The sequence below is a fragment of the Colius striatus genome, chromosome 18 (genome assembly GCF_028858725.1).
Source record: "Colius striatus isolate bColStr4 chromosome 18, bColStr4.1.hap1, whole genome shotgun sequence".
Taxonomy (NCBI): domain Eukaryota; kingdom Metazoa; phylum Chordata; class Aves; order Coliiformes; family Coliidae; genus Colius; species Colius striatus.
The window spans coordinates 82,961-104,535 of NC_084776.1; the positions used below are offsets into that span (position 1 = coordinate 82,961).

Below are 21,575 nucleotides of genomic sequence, written 5' to 3' on the forward strand. Positions count from 1 at the left end.
TAGGGTGGTTCTGACGACAGGGAGCCTCCAGGGGCATCTGATGTCAGAGGGTCCTGGTGCCAGGGGGGAAACTCCTCACCTTGTCCCCCTTAAAAGCCCCTCATGGCTCGGGGTGGACAGTGTAGACCTCGACCTCACAGAGAGTGAACTGCTCCTCCCGGACCAGGATGGTGACGGTGACGTAGCGGCCGCGGAGGCCGTGGCAGCAGATGGTGCTGAGCGACCCAGGACTGGCATCTGTGATGATGCCACAGCTGCAGGGAGCAAACCACAGAATCATTTGGGTTAGAAAAGCCCTTTGAGCTGCTGGAGCCCAGCCCTGAGCCCTCACCCTGCCACGGCTACCACTGACCCACAGCCCTCAGCACCTCAGCTCCAGGGCTTCGGGGTCCCTCCAGGGCTGGGCACTCCCCCAGCTCCCGGGCAGCCTGGCACAGGGGCTGACACCCCTCTCAGGGAAACAGGTCTGCCTCAGCTCCAGCCTCAACCTCCCCTGGGGCACCCTGAACCCCTTTCCTCTTGGCCCGTCACTCACTAGCTGGGAGCAGAGACCGACCTCCAGCTCACTGCAGCTTCCTGGTAGAGATTTCACCACCAAAACCCCAATATTCTATCTTTTTGTCCAAACACCACCACAAAAACACTACTTTTTTTTCCCTCAAATCACCTCCCCAATTTTCCCCTCAGAACTCCACCAAAATCCCACTTTTTCCCCCTTAAAACTCCACCAAACCCCAACATTTCCCTTCAAAACTCACAAAAAGCTCACTTTTCCCCTCAAAACTACACCAAAGCCCAACTTTTTTGTCAGAACCCCACCAAAGCACCACTTTTCCCCTCAACACTCCACAAAAACCCATCTTCCCCTCAGAACCCCATCAAAAACCCACTTTTGCCCTCAAATATCCACCAACCCCCCACTTTTTCACTCCAAACTCCACTAAAACCACACTTGTCATCTGAAAACACCAACAAAACTCCACTTTTCCCCTCAAAGCTCCCCCAAAATCCCACTGGTGCCTCAGAACCCCACCAATCTGCATCTTTTCCAACTCAGCAGAACTCCAACGCCCCTCTTTTCTCCTTAAAACTCTACAAAAAACCCTTTTTCTCCTCAGAATCCCACAAAAAACCCACTTTTGCCCTCAAAAATCCACCAAATCTCCACTTTTTCACTCCAAGGTCCACTAAAACCACACTTTTCCCCTCAACACTCCACCAAAACTCCACTTTTCATCTGAAAACTCCACCAAAACTGCATTTTTCATCTTAAAACCCCACCAAAACCCCACTTTTCCCCTTAAAACTCCACAAAAACTCATTTTCCTTTCAGTGGACCACCAAACCCTCTCTTTTTTCCCTCAGAACCACAAGACACCCCGCTTTTGCCCCAAATATCCACCAAACCCACACTTTACCACTCCAAAGTCCACAAAATCCCACATTTGCCCTTAAAAATACACCAAACCCACACTTTTAATCTAAAAACCCCACCAAAACTCCACTTTTCCCCTCAAAGCTCCTCCAAAATCCCACTTGTTCCTCTTAAGTCCACCAAATCCCCACTTTTCTTCTCAAACCTCCGCTTTTCCACTTAAAACTCCACAAAAAAAATCCATTTTCCCCCTCAGAATCCCATCAAAAATCCACTTTCGCCCTCAAAAACCCATTGAACCTCCAATTTTCACTCCAAGCTCCACCAAAACCCCACTTTTTCCCTCAACACTCCACCAAAACTTCACTTTCCCCCTCAAAGCTCCTCCTAATTCCCACTTGTTCCTCAGAAGTCCACAAATCCCCCACTTTTGCCCTCAAAACTCTGCCAAAACCCAGTTTTCCTCTCAAGACTACACCACAATCCCACTTTCTCCCCACAACACCATCAAAACCCAATTCTTTCCTCTCAGAATCTCACCAAAACCCCACTTTTGCCCTCAACACTCCACCAGAACCTTACTTTTCCCCTTAAAACCCCAGAAAAACTCATTTTCACCTCAGATCCACACCAAAACCCTACTTTTACTCTCAAAAATTCATCAAATCCCCACTTTTTCACTCCAAACTCCACTAAAACCCCTGTTCTTCTCAACACTCCACAAAACCCCCACTTTTTCACTCCAAACTCCAGTAAAACCCACTGTTCTTCTCAACACTCCACAAAAAAACCCACTTTTCATCTGAAAACTCCACCAAAACTCCACTTTTCCCCTCAGAACCCCATCAAAAACCCACTTTCGCCCTCAAAACCCCACTGAACCTCCACCTTTCCACTCCAGACTCCACCAAACCCCCACTTTTCCCCTCAGAACCCCACCAATCTCCACTGTTCCCCCTCACCAGACAACCAATCCCACTCTTTTCTTCTTAAAACTCCACCAAAACCCATTTTTCCCCTCAGAACCACACCAAAAGCCTTTACCCTCAAAAATTCACCAAATCGCCACTTTTTCACTCCAAACTCCACTAAAACCCCTTTTCCCCTCAACACTCCACCAAAACCCCACTTTTCCCCTCAGAACCCCATCAAAAACCCACTTTCGCTCTGAAAACCCACTGAACCTCCACCTTTCCACTCCAGACTCCACCAAACCCCCACTTTTCCCCTCAGAACCCCACAAATCTCCACTTTTCCCCCTCACCAGACAACCAACCCCACTCTTTTCTCCTTAAAGCTCTACAAAAACCTTTATTCCCCTCAGAACCCCACAAAAAAACACTTTTCCCCTCAACACTCCACCAAACCCCCACTTTTCCCCTCAGAACCCCACCAATCTCCACCTTTCCCCCTCAGCAGACAACCAACCCCACTCTTTTCTCCTTAAAGCTCTACAAAAACCTTTATTCCCCTCAGAACCCCACAAAATCCCCACTTTTCCCCTCAACACTCCACCAAACCCCCACTTTTCCCCTCCAAGCTCCTCAAATTCCCACTTGTTCCTCAGAAATTCACAAAACCCCTCACTTTTCCTCTCAAAACTCCACTTTTCCCCTCAGAACCCCATTAAAAACCTACTTTGCCCTCAAAAACCCACTGAATCTCCACCTTTCCACTCCAGACTCCACCAAATCCCCACTTTTCCCCTCAGAACCCCACCAATCTCCACTGTTCCCCCTCAGCAGACCACCAACCCCACTCTTTTCTCCTTAAAGCTCTACAAAAACCTTTATTCCCCTCAGAACCACACCAAAAAAACACTTTTCCCCTCAACACTCCACCAAACCCCCACTTTCCCCCTCAAAACTGCACCAAACCCCCACTTTTCCCCTCAAAACTCCAGTAAAACCCCCTGTTCTTCTCAACACTCCACCAAAACCCCACTTTTCCCCTCCAAGCTCCTCCAAATTCCCACTTGTTCCTCAGAAATTCACAAACCCCCCACTTTTCCTCTCAAAACTCCACTTTTCCCCTCAGAACCCCATCAAAACCCCACTTTCGCCCTCAAAACCCCACCGAACCTCCACTTTTCCACTGCAGACTCCGCCAAGCCCGCGCTTTTCCCCTCAGAACCCCGCCAGTCTCCAGTTCCCCCTCAGCAGACCGCGCCCCCACTATTCCCCCCCCCCCCCCCCCCCAACCTGCAGAGACGCCAGTGCAGGGCTGCCAACGCGCTGAGCCTCAGATCGAACTTCCCGCTGCCGCCGCCCTTCAGCCAATAAGAAGGGAGGAAGCGATGACAGACACGGCGCAGCCAATGGGCGGGCGAGGATGGCAGGCGGCACCTAGTAACGACGCCGGGCCCGCCTTCCGTGGTGAAACTCTCGCTCTGATTGGCGGAGGGGCGGTGCCGGGGTGTAGTGCGCATGCCTGGAAGCGCGGCCGTGAAGGATCCGGCGGGAGCGGAAGGTGAGCTGAGGGGGGGCCCGGGGATTGGGGGGGTGAGGGCAGCTGAGGGGGACCCCGGGGATTGGGGGGGCGTGAGGGCAGCTGAGGGGGACCCCGGGGATTGGGGGGGCGTGAGGGCAGCTGAGGGGTCCCCGGGGACTGGGGGCGTGAGGGCAGCTGAGGGGGACCCCGGGGATTGAGCGGGCGTGAGGGTAGCTGAGGGGTCCTCGGGGATTGGGGGGGGCGTGAGGGCAGCTGAGGGGGACCCCGGGGATTGGGGGCGTGAGGGCAGCTGAGGGGGACCCCGGGGATTGGGGGGCGTGAGGGCAGCTGAGGAGTCCCCGGGGATTGGGGGGACGTGAGGGTAGCTGAGGGGTCCTCGGGGATTGGGGGGGTGAGGGCAGCTGAAGGGTCACCGGGGATTGGGGGGGGTGAGGGCAGCTGAGGGGTCACCGGGGATTGGGGGGCGTGAGGGCAGCTGAGGGGGACCCCGGGGATTGGGGGGGGTGAGGGCAGCTGAGGGGTCACCGGGGATTCGGGGGCGTGAGGGCAGCTGAGGGGTCCCCGGGGACTGGGGGGCGTGAGGGTAGCTGAGGGGGACCCCGGGGATTGGGGGGGGTGAGGGCAGCTGAGGGGGACCCCGGGGATTGTGGGGGTGAGGGCAGCTGAGGGGTCCCCGGGGATTGGGGGCGTGAGGGTAGCTGAGGGGGACCCCGGGGATTGGGGGGGGTGAGGGCAGCTGAGGGGTCACCGGGGATTGGGGGCGTGAGGGCAGCTGAGGGGTCCCCGGGGACTGGGGGGCGTGAGGGCAGCTGAGGGGGACCCCGGGGATTGGGGGGCGTGAGGGCAGCTGAGGGGGACCCCGGGGATTGGGGGGCGTGAGGGCAGCTGAGGAGTCCCCGGGGACTGGGGGGCGTGAGGGCAGCTGAGGGGGACCCCGGGGATTGGGGGGGGTGAGGGCAGCTGAGGAGTCCCCGGGGACTGGGGGGCGTGAGGGCAGCTGAGGGGGACCCTGGGGATTGGGGGGTGTGAGGGCAGCTGAGGAGTCCCCGGGGATTGGGGGGATGTGAGGGTAGCTGAGGGGTCACCGGGGATTCGGGGGCGTGAGGGCAGCTGAGGGGTCCCCGGGGACTGGGGGGCGTGAGGGTAGCTGAGGGGGACCCCGGGGATTGGGGGGGGTGAGGGCAGCTGAGGGGTCACCGGGGATTGGGGGCGTGAGGGCAGCTGAGGGGTCCCCGGGGACTGGGGGGCGTGAGGGCAGCTGAGGGGGACCCCGGGGATTGGGGGGCGTGAGGGCAGCTGAGGGGGACCCCGGGGATTGGGGGGCGTGAGGGCAGCTGAGGAGTCCCCGGGGACTGGGGGGCGTGAGGGCAGCTGAGGGGGACCCCGGGGATTGGGGGGGGTGAGGGCAGCTGAGGAGTCCCCGGGGACTGGGGGGCGTGAGGGCAGCTGAGGGGGACCCCGGGGATTGGGGGGTGTGAGGGCAGCTGAGGAGTCCCCGGGGATTGGGGGGACGTGAGGGTAGCTGAGGGGTCCTCGGGGATTGGGGGGGTGAGGGCAGCTGAGGGGTCACCGGGGATTGGGGGGCGTGAGGGCAGCTGAGGGGGACCCCGGGGATTGGGGGGGGGTGAGGGCAGCTGAGGGGTCACCGGGGATTGGGGGGCGTGAGGGCAGCTGAGGGGTCCCCGGGGACTGGGGGGCGTGAGGGCAGCTGAGGGGGACCCCGGGGATCGAGGGGGGGTGAGGGCAGCTGAGGGGGGTCGAGGGGTGTGAGGGCAGCACAGGGGGGCCCAGGGAGGGAAGGGGGGTGTTGGAGATCCTGCTGTAGGGTTCCTTTATGGGGTGCTGGGGGTACCCCTCATTAAGAGGGGTGGGTCATGGGTCCTGCCCTGGGGTTCCCTATTGATGGGGAGCTGGGTTAGGAGTGCTATAGGGTGCCGTATTAATGGGGGATAGGGTTAGGAGTGCTATGGGATGTCCTATTGAGAGAGGGCTGGGTTAGGGGTACCCTATTGATGAGGTGCAGATCTAGGGGTGCTGTGGGGTGCCCTATTGATGGGGGCTGGATTAGAGGTGCTATAGGATGCCCTATAGATAGAGGGCTGGGTTAGGGGTGCTCTAAGATGCCCTATTGATGGGGGCTGGCTTAGGGGTGCCCTATTGCTACGCGCCTATTGCTGCGCGCCGCCCTCCGCTCGCCCTGCGCCCCCCTGCGCCTGCTCTGCCGCGACTTCCACGCCGAGGAGCTCTCCGTCTCCACCGTCGTCTCCCTGCTGGACTCCCTGGAGCCTGCCGCCGTCCGCAGAGTTGTTTTACGCTTCAACAACCTGGGGCTGGCGGGGCTGTGCGCAGTGCTGCCTCACCTCAGCCGCTTCCCCGCGCTGCGCAGCCTCAAGCTGCCCTACAGCAACGTGGACGTGCGCCGCACGGCCCCCGGCACGGACGCCGGCATCCGCTGCTTGGCCGCTCACCTCCGGGCCCTGCCTGCCCTCAAGGAACTCGATTTGTACTCCTCCAGGCTTTCTGGGAGACTCAGGCAGCTCCTGGGGTAAGCTGCCCGCTGGGGGAGGGACCCCAAAACCTTCACACGCTGCAGCGGGAGCTGTGCCGGCTGCTGGCGAGCGCGGGTAGAGCAGACGCCGTGTGGGCGACCAGCCTCCAGCGCTACGGAGCCATCGACTAGTTCAGCTTGTAGCATCCCCCCCCCAGGGAAGCTTCACCTCGGGGCGCTGTGCCGGGCTCTGGGCTGTGCCACTCGGTTATGGTGAGTTCATTAAAGCCAACCCCACCTTGCCCGATTAACCCAAGTCCTCCTGGGATGCTTGGCAGGAGGAAGTGGCAGAGCTCAGCGGAGGGGATGGAGCTCTTCTGCTTTTAATGGACCAAGGAGAGAGCTGGCTGCTGTTCTGGCACACAGGGCACTGACCAGAGAATCATTACAGATGGAAAAGCCCTTTGAGCTGCTGGAGTCCAACCCTGACCCCACAGTGCCACAGCCACCACTGAGCCACGGCCCTCAAGCACCTCAGCCCCACGGCTCTGGGACCCCTCCAGGGCTGGGCACTCCCCCAGCTCCCTGGGCAGCCTGGCACAGGGGCTGACACCCCTCTCAGGGAAACAGTTCTGCCTCAGCTCCAGCCTCAACCTCCCCTGGGGCACCCTGAGCCCCTTTCCTCTTGGCCTGTAGCTTTTAACTTGGCAGCAGAGACCGACCCTCTCAGCCACAGCCAGGGAGTCAGAGTGATCAGATCTCCTCTGAGCCTCGTTCTCTGCAGACTGAACCTTTGCCTCAGGTACCCTCATTTAGCCCAGAGCTTCCCAGTGCATCTTCTCCTCTCCCTGCAGCCCCTCAGTGTCCCTGTGGCAGTGAGTGAGGGGGCCCAGCACTGAGCACAGCCCTGGAGCTGCAGCCCCTCAGTGTCCCTGTGGCAGTGAGTGAGGGGCCCAGCACTGACACAGCCCTGGAGCTGCAGCCTCCCCAGGGCCCAGCACAGGGGACAATCCCTGCCCTGGGGCTGCTGCCACCCCACTGCTGAGCCCAGCCAGGCTGCCACTGGCCTTCTTGCCCCCTTGGGCACTCTGCTGGCTCCTTGCCCTCGGGCAACCTCAGCCCATGGCCACATCCCTCTGAAGAACCTCCCTTCCCTCTACACACCAGCCAACGTCACCACAGTGGCACCCACAGTGTGGCAGCAACACTGTCAGCGTGGCAGCACCCATGGGGACACCCACACTGTGGCAGTAGCACTGTGTGTCACCCACCACAGCTGCACCAACCTCACCATAGCAGCACCAACCTCTCCACAGCTGCACCCACACCACTGCAGTGGCACCCATCACCTCTAGGCTCATTTCAATTGCCAGAGACCTTTAATAGCACAGTGGGGGGACCCACACACAACACCCACATCCCTGACACCGGCACAGGTGCTGTGGCACCACAGCACCAGCCACACGGTGTGGCTGAGCACCAGCTCTGCCTCCTCCTCCTCCTCGCCCGGGGCCATGCAATGCCCCTTCCCACCCCCTCCAAGCCTCACCCCCGCCCCGCGGCCCCGCCGCTCTCCGCCTCCCCCGCCCCTTCCCCTCCCCGCAGCAGCTCCACCAGCTCCCCCGTGAGCCGATACCTCTTCCCCTCCCACCAAAAGTGAGTCGGGGGCTGCTCCGGCCCCTGCTCGTACTCCAAGCGGGACCCCCACTCCAGAGCCAGCGCCGAGCGCACCGGCCCCGCGCCCCCCGCCCGGCCCGGCGCCGGGTGGTACAAGCGCCCGTTCTCCGGCAGCATCACCAGCGCCTCGGGCCGGAGCGGCACGGCCAGCCGCTCCCCGCCGCCGCAGAACGACAGCACGGCGCGGCGGGAGGAGGAGGAGGCTGAGGAGGAGGCGTCCGGGGGCAGGAGGGGGGTGAAGACGATGGGTCTGTGCTCGCAGCGCAGGAGGTTGCGCTCCGCGCCGCAGCGGGACACGAACGGGAATTCGCGCTCGTAGCGGCCGCTGCGGTTCGGCTCCAGCCGCGTGAAGAAGAACGTGAGGAAGGTCACATCTGCCGGGATGGACCCTCATTAACCCGCGCCTCTCCTTAATTAACAGCCCCCCCTTTTAATTAAGCCGCATCGCCGCTCGTGGTTAGCCCGCTGGGAACGGCCTCTGCGGGGCTGCGAAGGGAGGGTGAGGAAGAAGAGGAGGAGGAAGGCAACGTCTGCTGGGATAAACCATCATTAACCCCTTCCCACAATTAACCTCCAGCGCTCCTAATTAACCTAACCCTCCTAATTAACCTCCAGCCCCCCCTAACTAACCCTCAGTCCCCCCATGATTAACCCACTTGGAACTGCTGCAGTGCTGCTAAGGGAGGGTGAGGAAGAAGAAGATGAGGAAGGCAACGTCTGCTGGGATAAACCATCATTAACCCCTTCCCACAATTAACTCCGTGTGCTCCTAATTAACCTCCAACCCTCCTAATTAACCTCCAACCCTCAGTCCTCTCATGATTAAACCTGCTCAGAACAACCACTGCTAAGGGAGTGAGGAAGAGGAAGGTGATACCTGCCAGGATGAACCCTAAGTAACCCCACTAATTAACCCCTAAACCTCCTAATTAACTTCCACCCTCCTAATTAACCCCCAACTCTCCATAATTAACCCCAACCCTCCTAACTAACCCCCAATTCTCCATAATGAACCCTCCCATAGAGGCTGCCAGGGTTCAGCTCCAGGTGAGTGAGGAAGGCAACGTTAATTAATCTCACACCCTCGTTAATTAACCCTCCCCTAATTAACACCGGAGAAAGGGGGGTGTTCCTTAATGGGAAAGCGATTTGAAGGGGCTGAGGGAGGTTTGGGGGGGAGGGGAGTAGGGATCAGTGTTACCAAGTGCCTGGGAGCAATTAAGGGCAGGAAGTGGTTAATTAAGGTGGTGATTAATATGCAAATTAGGTTGAGAGGAGGATGTTTTGGCACCTACGAAGGCGATGAAGGGGATGAGAGTATCTTCTCCCCACCCCACAGCCCCCCCCAATACAGATGAGACCCCAAATAAAGATGAGTCTCTAATTAAAGACCATAATTAAGGCTAAAACGCTACTGAATGGTGATGGGGAGGAGGGATTTTGGGGTGATTTGGTTTTTTGGAGGGGTTCTGAGGAGATTTGGGGGGGTTGGGGGGATTTTGATTGTTTTTGGAGAGAGTTGGAGGGGATTTGGGGTTTTTTGGGGGGGATTTGGGGGCTTTGGGGATTTTTGGGGGATTTATTTTGGGGGGACTGGAGAGGATTTGGGGGTTTCTGTGGGGCTTTTGTGTTTTTTGGGGTGATTTGAGGGGATTTGGAGACTTTGGGGATTGTTTGGGGGGATATTTTGGGGGGTTTGGGTGGATTTTGACATTTTTGGGGGGGTTGGAGAGAATTTGGGGGCTTTTTGGTGGGGATTTGGGAGGTTTTGGGATGCTCTGGGGGGATTTGAGGGGGATTGTTGGGATTTGGGGGCTTTTGAGGTCGGGGGGAGTTGGGGTTTGGTTTTTTGGGGGGATTTGGGAGGCTTATTTGTGGGGGTTTTAGGGTGGGATTTGGGTCTTTGGAAGGGGTCAGAGAGGATCTGGGGGATAATTTTGCGGGGATTTTGGTTTTGGGGGGCATTTTGAGGCATCATTTTTGAGGGGGAGGATTTGGGGGGGTTTTGGGGGGATCCCAGTACCTTTGAAGCAAGTGATGAAGTTCTTCACTTTGGTGTCATCCAGGAAAAGCTGCAGAAAAAAAGGGGAAAAGCCTCAAAATCCCAAAGCAGGTGCAAGGGCCAAATGGGATCTGGCTGGGATCCATCCAGGGGCCATCCAGGCTCTGCCCTGGGTCCATTTACAGTCTTTTTATGGGGGTTTTGTCCAGGATCCATTTTGTCTCTGGGCTGGGATCCATCCAGGTTGTGTCCTGGGTCCATTTAGGGTCTTCTTGCAGGGGTTTTGTCCAGGATCTGTTTTGTCTCTGGGCTGGGATCCATCCAGGCTGTATCCTGGGTCTATTCAGAGCCTTTTGGGGAGGGGGAGGTTGCCTGGGATCCATTTGGGATCCATCCAGCCTCTGCTCTGGGTCCATTTAGGTCTTTTTGGGGGAGACTGTCCGGTATCTGTTTGGGTTCTGTGCTGGGATCTGGTTGGGATCCATCCGGCATCCATCCAGCCTCTATCCTGGGTCCGTTGAGGTCTTTTTTTTTGGGGGATTCTGCCCAGGATCCATTGGGGATCCTCTCGGATCCTTACAGACACCCCTTTAACCCTATAGACACCCACATATATCCCTAGAGACATCCCCATAACCATATAGGCACCCACATATATCCCTATAGACACCCCCATAACCCTACTGACACACACACACGTATCCCTATAGACACACACATGACCATACAGACACCCCCATAAGTCTGTAGGCACCCACATATATCCCTATAGGCATCCCCGAAGCCTATAGACACCATATATATCTCCCCATAGCCTTCTCATAGCCCCTATAGCCCCCTATAGCCTCCTCATAGCCCCCCATAGCCTTCTCATAGTCCCTATAGCCCCTTCATAGCCCCCCATAGCCTTCTCATAGTCCCTATAGCCCCTTCATAGCCCCCCATAGCCTTCTCATAGTCCCTGTAGCCCCTTCATAGCCCCCCATAGCCTCCTCAGAGCCCCTATAGCCCCCTATAGCCCCCATAGCATCCTCATAGCCCCTTCATAGCCTATATAGCCCCCTTATAGCCCATATAGCCCCCCATAGCCCATATAGCCCCTTCATATCCCCTATAACCCCTTCATAGCCCCTATAGCCCCCCATAGCCTCCTCATATCCCCCTCATAGCCCCCCCATAGCCCCTTCATAGCCCCCCATAGCCTCCTCATAGCCCCCATAGTATCTTGGTAGCCCCCCATAGCCTCAGCATAGCCCCTACAGCCCCCCATAGCCCCCTTATAGCCCATATAGCCCCCCATAGCCCATATAGCCCCCCGCAGCCCCCCACTGATGGGCTCCAGAGGGAACGAGCAGCACCGGCCAGACGCTTTTTATTCACACGCCGTGGGGGGAGGGGCGGGGGGTGGTGCCTCTGGACCCCTCCCCCCAATCTGGATTCCCCACGCCCCCGGCCCACGCGCGGGGAGGGTCCCACAGCCGCGGGGGTGGGGGGGCTCGGGGAGATGCTCGGAGTCGGCTTCATAATAAATAAAAGGCTGAAACGGAAAAAAAGGGGAAAAAAGGGGAAAAAGAGAGAGGGGAAATAAAAAAGCTGAGGGGGAGAAGGGTTAAATGGGAACAGAGGAAGTGGGGACCCCTCCCGGCCCTGGGGGACCCCCCACCCCCACACACCGGTGTCACCCCCCACTCTCCCCCTGTGCATCCTCCCCCCCACGCCTGGCAGTGAGCAGAGCTGGGAGGTAGCGCTGGGGGTCCCCCCACCCCGGGACCCCCCTCACCCTGTGACATCCACCTCGGGGACCCCCTGCGCCTTGGGGACCCCCCCCACCTCGGTGACCCACCTTGAGGACCTCCCCTCCCCCTGGGGACACCCATCTTGGGGATCCCCTCTCACCCTGGGGACCCTCCCTCCCTACTTTGGGGACACCCCCACCTTAGTGACACCCACCTTGGAGACCCCCCCCCCCACACCGTGCCCTCACCATCCCTGTGCCCACATCGTGTCCCACCTCATCCTTGTGCCCACACCGTGTACCCTCATTGTCCCTGTGCCCACATGGTGTCCCAAACCATCCCTGTGCCCACACTCTGCCCCGCAACATCCTTTTGCCCACACCGTGTCCCCTCACCATCCCTATGCCCACATTGTGTCCCACACCATCGCTGTGCCCACACCTTGTCCCACACCATCCTTATGCCCACACCATGTCCCCTCATTGTCCCTGTGCCCACACCATGCCCTCACCATCCCTGTGCCCGCACCGTGTCCCACACCATCCTTGTGCCCATAGCGTGTCCCCTCATTGTCCCTATGCCCACACTATGTTCCCTAATCATCGCTGTGCCCACACCATGTCCCCTCACCATCCCTGTGCCCACACCGTGTCCCCTCATTGTCCCTGTGCCCACAGCGTGTCCCCCCACCTTACCTATGCCCACACTGTGTCGCCTCACCATCCATGTGCCCACACCTTGTCCCACACCATCCCTGTGCCCACACTGTGTCCACTCATCATCCCTGTGCCCACACCATGTCCCCTCATTGTCCCTCTGCCCACACCGTGCCCTCACCATCCCTGTGCCCACATCGTGCCCTCACCATCCCTGTGCCCACACCGTGTCCCACACCATCCTTGTGCCCACACCGTGTCCCCTCATTGTCCCTGTGCCCACACTATGTCGCCTCATCATCCCTATGCCCACACTATGCCCCTCACCATCCCCGTGTCCCCTCACCACCCCCGTGTCCCCTCACCACCCCCATGTACGCTCACGATCCCCATATCTCCTCACCATCCCAGTGTCCCGTCACGATCCCCTTCTCCTCTCACCACCCCCGTGTCCCCTCACCACCCCCGTGTCCCCTCACCACCCCCGTCTCCTCTCACCATACCCGTGTCCCCTCACCATCCCCTTCTCCTCTCACCATCCCCGTGTCCCCACACCATCCCCGTGTCCCCACACCATCCCCGTGTCCCCTCACCATCCCCTTCTCCTCTCACCATCCTCTTCTCCCCTCACCCCCCCCCGTCCCCTCACCAGCCCCATGTCCCCTAACCATCCCGTTCTCCCCTCACCATCCCCTTATCCTCTCACCATACCAGTGTCGCCTCACCATCCCCTTCTACCCCCACCACCCCCGTGTCCCCTCACAATCCCATTCTCCCCTCAACATCCCCGTGTCCCCTCACCACCCCCGTGTCCCCTTACCATCCCTTTCTCCCCTCACCATCCCCTTCTCCCCTCACCATACCCGTGTCCCCTCACCCCCCCCCATCCCCTCACCATCCACTTCTCCCCTCACCGTCCCCCTGTCCCCTCACCACACCCTTGTCCCCTTACCATCCCGTTCTCCCCTCACTGACCCTTCTACCCTCACCGTCCCCTTCTCCTGTCACCACCACTGTGTCCCCTCATCATCCCCTTCTCCCCTCACCATCCCCTTCTCCCCTCACCATCCCCTTCTCCCGTCACCACCACTGTGTCCCCTCATCATCCCCTTCTCCCCTCACCATCCCCTTCTTCCGTCACCACCACTGTGTCCCCTCACCATCCCCTTCTTCCGTCACCACCACCGTGTCCCCTCACCATCCCCTTCTCCGCTCACAATCCCTTTGCCCACACTGGGCTCCACACCATGCCTGTACCCACACCGTGTCCCCTTACCATCCCTGTGCTCCCACCATTGTGTCCTCTCACCATCCCCTTCTCCCCGAACCATCCCCGTGTCCCTTCACGAACCCCTTGTTCCCTCACCAACCTCTTGTCCCCTCACAATCCCCTTCTCCCCTCACAATCCCCATGTCCCCTCGCCAGCCCCATGTCCCATCACCATCCCCTTCTCCACTTACCATCCCTGTGTCCCCTCACCATCCCCTTCTTACCTCACCACGCCCGTGTCCCCTCACCATACCCGTGTCCCCTCACCATACCCATGTCCCCTCACCGTCCCCTTCTCCCCTCACCATCCCCTTCTCCCCTCCCCACCCCATTCTCCCCTCACCACCCCCGTGTCCCCTCAACATTCCCATGTCCCCTCACCACCCCCTTCTCCCCTCACCACCCCCTTGTCCCCCCACCATCCCCATGTCCCCACACCATCCTCTTCTGCTCACAGCATTCCCTTCTCCCCTCACCATTGCCGTGTACCCTCACCATCCCCTTCTCCTCTCACCACCCCCTTCTCCCCTTACCATCCCCTTCTCCGCTCACCACCCCCGTGTGCCCTCACGACCCCCAGGTCCCCTCTCCACCCCCTTCTCCCCTCACCATCCCCGTGTCCCCTTTCCGTCTCCTTCTCCCCTCACCATCGCCGTGTCCTCTCACTGTCGCCATGTCCTCTCACCATCGCCGTGCCCCCTCACCGTCCCCGTGTCCCCTCACCTCCCCCGTGTCCCCTCACTGCCCCCGTGTCCCCTGATCCCCCCATGTATCCCCTCAGAAACCCCTTCTCCCATCACCACCCCCTTCTCCCCTCACCCTCCCCGTCTCCCCTCACCTTCCCCTTCTCCCCTCACCATCCCCTTCTCCCCTCACAACCCCCGTGTCCCCTCACACTCCCCATGTCTCCTCACCACCCCCTTCTCCCATCACCACCCCCTTCTGCCCTCACCACCCCCTTCTCCCCTAACCACCCCCGTATCCAATCACCCTCCCCATGTCCCCTCAGCCCCCCCGTGTCCCCTCACCAGCCCCATGTCCTCTCAGCAACTCCTTCTCCCCTCACCACTACCGTGTCCCCTCACCACCCCCATGTCCCCTCACCGCCCCCGTATCCCTTCACCCCCGCCGTGTCCTCTCAGAAACCTCTTCTCCCCTCACCACCCCCGTCTCCCCTCACCACCCCCGTGTCCCCTCACACCCCCGTGTCCACTCACTGTCCCGGTGTCCCTACACCACCCCCGTGTCCCCTCACCACCCCCATGTCCCCTCAGAAACCCCTTCTCCCCTCACCACCCCCTTTTCCCCTCACCACCCCCGTGTCCCCTCACCACCCCCGTGTCCCCTCAGAAACCTCTTCTCCCCTCACCACCCCCTTTTCCCCTCACCACCCCCGTGTCCCCTCACCACCCCCGTGTCCCCTCAGAAACCTCTTCTCCCCTCACCACCGCCTTCTCCCCTCACAACCCCCGTATCTCCTCACCCTCCCCGTGTCTCCTCACCTTCCCCTTCTCCCCTTACCATCCCCTTCTCCCCAAACCATCCCTTTCTCTCGTCACCACCCCCGTGTCCCCTCAACACCCCCTTCTCCCCTCACGACCCCTGTGTCCCCTCACGACCCCCAGGTCACCTCACAATCCCCTTCTCCCCTCTCCACCGCCGTGTCCCCTCACCCCCCCCATGTCCCCTCACCATCCCGTTCTCCCCTCACCATACTCGTGTCCCCACACCACCCCCGTCTCCCCTCACAACCCCCGTGTCCCCTCACCAGCCCCATGTCCCCTCACCAGCCCCGTGTCCCCTCACTAGCCCCATGTCCCCTCAGAAACCCTTTCTCCCCTCACCACCCCCATGTCCTCTAACCACCCCCGTGTCCTCTCACCACCCCCGTGTCCCCTCACTCCCCCGTGTCCCCTCAGCAACCCCTTCTCCCCTCACCTCCCCCGTGTCCCCTCACCCCCCCGTGTCCCCTGACCCCCCCGTGTCCCGTGACCCCCCCGTGTCCTCTCAGCAACCCCTTCACCCCTCACGAACCCCGTGTCCCCTCACCCCCCCGTGTCCTCTCAGCAACCCCTTCTCCCATCACCACCCCCTTCTCCCCCCACCACCCCCACTCTCCTCACCACCCCCGGGTCCCCTTTCCGTCCCCTTCTCCCCTCACCATCGCCGTGTCCTCTCACCGTTGCCATGTCCTCTCACCGTTGCCGTGTCCTCTCACCGTCACCGTGCCCCCTCACCGTCCCCGTGTCCCCTCACCTCCCCCATGTCCCCTCACCGTCCCCGTGTCCCCTGACCCCCCCATGTATCCCCTCAGAAACCCCTTCTCCCATCACCACCCCCTTCTCCCCTCACCCTCCCCGTGTCCCCTCACCTTCCCCTTCTCCCCTCAACATCCGCTTCTCCCCTCACCACCCCCGTATCCAATCACCCTCCCCGTGTCCCCTCAGCCCCCCCGTGTCCCCTCACCAGCCCCATGTCCCCTCACCAGCCCCATCTCCCCTCAGAAAGCCTTTCTCCCCCCACCACCCCCTTCTCCCATCACCACCCCCTTCTCCCCCCACCACCCCCTTCTCCCCTCACCACCCCCTTCTCCCCTCACCACACCCGGGTCCCCTAACCCCCCCGTGCCCCCTCACCACCCCCGTGTCCCCTCATCATCCCCGTGTCCCCTTTCCGTCCCCTTCTCCCCTCACCATCGCCGTGTCCTCTCACCGTCGCCATGTCCTCTCACCGTCGCCGTGCCCATTCACCTCCCCCATGTCCCCTCACCGCCCCCGTGTCCCCTGACCCCCCCATGTATCCCCTCAGAAACCCCTTCTCCCATCACCACCCCCTTCTCCCCTCACCATCCCCTTTCCTCGTCACCACCCCCGTGTCCCCTCAACACACCTGTGTCCCCTCACCCCCCCCGTGTCCCCACACCACCCCCTTCTCCCCTCACCACCCCCGTCTCCCCTCACAACCCCCGTGTCTCCTCACCCCCCCCGTGTCCCCTCACGCGCCTCGTGTCCCCTCACCACCTCTTTCTCCCCTCACAACCCCCGTGTCCCCTCACCACCCTTCTCTCCCCTCACCATCCCAATGTCCCCTCACCCCCCCCCGTGTCCCCTCACCAGCCCCGTTTCCCCTCACCAGCCCCATGTCCCCTCACCATCCCCTTCTCCCCTCACCATCCCCTTCTCCCCTCACCAGCCCCGTGTCCCCTCACCAGCCCCGTCTCCCCTCACCACCCCTTTCTCCCCTCACCCCCCCCGTGTCCCCTCACCAGCCCTGTTTCCCCTCACCACCCCCATGTCCCCTCACCATCCCCTTCTCCCCTCACCATCCCCTTCTTCCGTCACCACCCCCGTGTCCCCTCAACACACCTGTGTCCCCTCACCATCCCCGTGTCCCCTCACCATCCCCTTCTCCCCTCACAACCCCAGTGCACCCTCACAAGCCCCATGTCCCCTCACCCCCCCCGTGTCCCCTCAGAAACCCCGTCTCCCCTAACCACCCCCTTCTCCCCTCACCACCCCCGTGTCTCCTCACGACCCTCGTGTCCCCTCACCCGCCCCGTGTCCCCTCACCCCCCCCGTGTCCCCTCACCAACCCCTTGTCGCCTCACCTTCCCCTTCTCCCCTCACCATCCCATTCTCTCCTCACCACCTTCGTCTCCCCTCAGAACCCCCGTGTCACCTAACAACCCCCGTGTCCCCTCACACGCCCCGTATCCCCACACCCGCCCCGTGTCCCCTCACCAGCCCAATGTCCCCTCAGCAACTCCTTCTCCCCTCACCACCCCCTTCTCCCCTCACGACCCCCGTGTCCCCTCATGACCCCCGGGTTGCCTCACCATCCCCTTCTCCCCTCACCACCCCCGTCTCCCCTCACAACCCCCGTGTCTCCTCACCCCCCCCCGTGTCCCCTCACGCGCCTCGTGTCCCCTCACCACCTCTTTCTCCCCTCACAACCCCCGTGTCCCCTCACCACCCTTCTCTCCCCTCACCATCCCAATGTCCCCTCACCCCCCCCCGTGTCCCCTCACCAGCCCCGTTTCCCCTCACCAGCCCCATGTCCCCTCACCATCCCCTTCTCCCCTCACCATCCCCTTCTCCCCTCACCAGCCCCGTGTCCCCTCACCAGCCCCGTCTCCCCTCACCACCCCTTTCTCCCCTCACCCCCCCCGTGTCCCCTCACCAGCCCTGTTTCCCCTCACCACCCCCATGTCCCCTCACCATCCCCTTCTCCCCTCACCATCCCCTTCTTCCGTCACCAGCCCCGTGTCCCCTCACCAGCCCTGTCTCCCCTCACCAGCCCCGTCTCCCCTCACCACCCCCGTGTCCCCTCACCAGCCCCGTTTCCCCTCACCACCCCCATGTCCCCTCACCATCCCCTTCTCCCCTCACCATCCCCTTCTTCCCTCACCAGCCCCGTGTCCCCTCACCGCCCCCTTCTCCCCTCACCATCCCAATGTCACCTCACCCCCCCCGTGTCCCCTCATCATCCCCGTGTCCCCTCACCGTCCCTTTCTCCCCTCACCGTCACCGTGCCCCCTCTCTGTCCCCTTGTACCCTCACCGTCCCCGTGTCCCCTCACCAGACCCATGTCCCATCACCAGCGCCGTGTCCCGTCACCACCCCCGTGTCCCCTCACCACCCCCGTGTCCCCTCAGCAACCCCTTCTCCCATCACCATCCCCTTCTCCCCTCACCACCCCCTTCTCCCCCCACCACCCCCGTGTCCCCTCACCCCCCCCGTGTCCCCTCACTCCCCCGTGTCCCCTCAGCAACCCCTTCTCCCATCACCATCCCCTTCTCCCCTCACCACCCCCTTCTCCCCCCACCACCCCCGTGTCCCCTCACCCCCCCCGTGTCCCCTCACCCCCCCCGTGTCCCCTCACCCCTTTCTCCCCTCACCATCCCAATGTCACCTCACCCAACCCGTGTCCCCTCATCATCCCCATGTCCCCTCACCGTCCCTTTCTCCCCTCACCATCGCCGTGTCCTCTCACCGTCACCGTGCCCCCTCACCGTCCCCGTGTCCCCTCACCTCCCCCATGTCCCCTCACCGTCCCCGTGTCCCCTGACCCCCCCATGTATCCCCTCAGAAACCCCTTCTCCCATCACCACCCCCTTCTCCCCTCACCATCCCCGTGTCCTCTCACCTTCCACTTCTCCCCTCACCACCCCCGTATCCAATCACCCTCCCCGTGTCCCCTCATCATCCCCGTGTCCCCTCACCGTCGCCGTGTCCCCTCACCAAACCCATGTCCCATCACCAGCCCCATGTCCCCTCACCACCCCCGTATCCTCTCACCACCCCCGTGTCCCCTCACCACCCCATGTCCCCTCAGAAACCCTTTCTCCCCTCACCACCCCAATGTCCTCTCACCACCCCCGTGTCCCCTCACTCCCTCGTGTCCCCCCACCACCCCCTTCTCCCCTCACCACCCCCACTCTCCTCACCACCCCCTTCTCCCCTCACCACACCCGGGTCCCCTAACCCCCCCGTGTCCCCTCATCATCCCCGTGTCCCCTTTCCGTCCCCTTCTCCCCTCACCATCGCCGTGTCCTCCCACCGTCGCCGTGCCCATTCACCTCCCCCATGTCCCCTCACCGCCCCCGTGTCCCCTGACCCCCCCATGTATCCCCTCAGAAACCCCTTCTCCCCTCACCATCCCCTTTCCTCGTCACCACTCCCGTGTCCCCTCAACACACCCGTGTCCCCTCACTACCCCCGTGTCCCCTCACCATCCCCTTCTCCCCTCACAACCCCAGTGCCTCCTCACCAGCCCCATATCCCCTCACCCCCCCCCGTGTCCCCTCAGAAACCCCGTCTCCCCTAACCACCCCCTTCTCCCCTCACCACCCCCGTGTCTCCCCACGACCCTCGTGTCCCCTCACGCGCCTCGTGTCCCCTCACCACCTCTTTCTCCCCTCACAACCCCCGTGTCCCCTCACCACCCTTCTCTCCCCTCACCCCCCCCCGTGTCCCCTCACCAGCCCCGTTTCCCTTCACCACCCCCATGTCCCCTCACCATCCCCTTCTCCCCTCACCAGCCCCGTTTCCCTTCATCACCCCCATGTCCCCTCACCATCCCCTTCTCCCCTCACCATCCCCTTCTTCCCTCACCAGCCCCGTGTCCCCTCACCAGCCCCGTCTCCCCTCACCACCCCTTTCTCCCCTCACCCCTCCGTGTCCCCTCACCAGCCCCGTTTCCCCTCACCACCCCCATGTCCCCTCACCATCCCCTTCTTCCCTCACCAGCCCCGTGTCCCCTCACCACCCCCATGTCCCCTCACCGCCCCCTTCTCCCCTCACCATCCCAATGTCACCTCACCCCCCCCGTGTCCCCTCATCATCCCCATGTCCCCACACGTCCCTTTCTCCCCTTACCGTCACCGTGCCCCCTCTCTGTCCCCTTGTACCCTCACCGTCCCCGTGTCCCCTCACCAGACCCATGTCCCATCACCAGCGCCGTGTCCCCTCACCCCCCCGTGTCCCCTCAGCAACCCCTTCTCCCCTCACCACCACCTTCTCCCCCCACCACCCCCGTGTCCCCTCACACCCCCGTGTCCCCTCACCCCCCCCGTGTCCCCACTACCCCCTTCTCCCCTCACCATCCCAATGTCACCTCACCCCCCCCGTGTCCCCTCACCACCCCCGTGTCCCCTTTCCATCCCCTTCTCCCCTCACCATCGCCGTGTCCTCTCACCGTCGCCGTGTCGTCTCACCGTTGCCATGTCCTCTCACCGTCGCCATGCCCCCTCACCGTCCCCGTGTCCCCTCACCCTCCCCGTGTCCCCTCACCACCCCCCATGTCCCCTCACCCCCCCCGTGTCCCCTCACCAGTCCCATGTCCCCTCAGAAACCCTTTCTCCCCTCACCACTCCCGTGTCCCCTCACCACCCCCTTCTCCCCTCACCACCCCCGTGTCCCCTTTCTGTCCCCTTTTCCCCTCACCATCTCCATGTCCTCTCACCGTGGCCGTGCCCCCTCACCGTCCCCGTGTACCATCACCACCCCCCATGTCCCCTCACCCCCCCCGTGTCCCCTGACCAGTCCCATATCCCCTCAGAAACCCTTTCTCCCCTCACCACCCCCGTGTCCCCTCACCACCCCCGTGTCCCCTCACCATCCCCATCTCCCCTCACCGTCCCCGTGTCCCCTCACCACCCCCTTCTCCCCTCACCATCCCAATGTCACCTCACCCCCCCCGTGTCCCCTCACCACCCCCGTGTCCCCTTTCCGTCCCCTTCTCCCCTCACCATCGCCGTGTCCTCTCACCGTCGCCGTGTCCTCTCACCGTCACCATGCCCCCTCACCGTCCCCGTGTCCCCTCACCTCCCCCATGTTCCCTCACCGTCCCCATGTCCCCTGACCCCCCCATGCATCCCATCAGAAACCCCTTCTCCCATCACGACCCCCTTCTCCCCTCACCATCCCCTTTCCTCGTCACCACCGCCGTGTCCCCTCAACACACCCGTGTCCCCTCACCACCCCCGTGTCCCCTCACCATCCCCTTCTCTCCTCACCATCCTGGTGTCCCCTCACCATCCCCGTGTCCCCTCACCATCCCCTTCTCCCCTCACAACCCCAGTGCCCCCTCACCAGCCCCATGTCCCCTCACCCCCCCCGTGTCCCCTCAGAAACCCCGTCTCCCCTAACCACCCCCTTCTCCCCTCACCACCCCCGTGTCCCCTCAGGACCCTCGTGTCCCCTCACCCGCCCCGTGTCCCCTCACCACCCCCGTGTCCCCTCACCAACCCCTTGTCGCCTCACCTTCCCCTTCTCCCCTCACCATCCCATTCTCTTCTCACCACCCTCGTCTCCCCTCAGAACCCCCGTGTCCCCTCATGACCCCCGGGTTGCCTCACCATCCCCTTCTCCCCTCACCACCCCCGTCTCCCCTCACAACCCCCGTGTTCCCTCACGCGCC

The 21,575-nt window shown here is 61.8% G+C and overlaps 1 protein-coding gene and 1 long non-coding RNA gene across 2 annotated transcripts; one reads left to right on the forward strand and one right to left on the reverse strand.

The window, feature by feature from the left end:
* Positions 1-3,803: 3,803 nt before the first annotated feature.
* Positions 3,804-6,625, forward strand: LOC133627163 (uncharacterized). The gene is made up of 2 exons (XR_009819982.1): positions 3,804-3,844; positions 5,974-6,625. It is a non-coding gene; the product is annotated as an uncharacterized LOC133627163 (long non-coding RNA).
* A 1,051-nt stretch (positions 6,626-7,676) lies between these two features.
* LOC133627213 (UPF0598 protein C8orf82 homolog) lies at positions 7,677-20,398 on the reverse strand. Its single transcript, XM_062011162.1, has 3 exons — positions 20,371-20,398; positions 7,929-8,365; positions 7,677-7,691 (listed from the first exon to the last, which is right to left on the reverse strand). The coding sequence occupies exons 1-3, from the start codon at positions 20,396-20,398 to the stop codon at positions 7,677-7,679; spliced, it is 480 nt and encodes a 159-aa protein (XP_061867146.1).
* Positions 20,399-21,575: the final 1,177 nt, after the last annotated feature.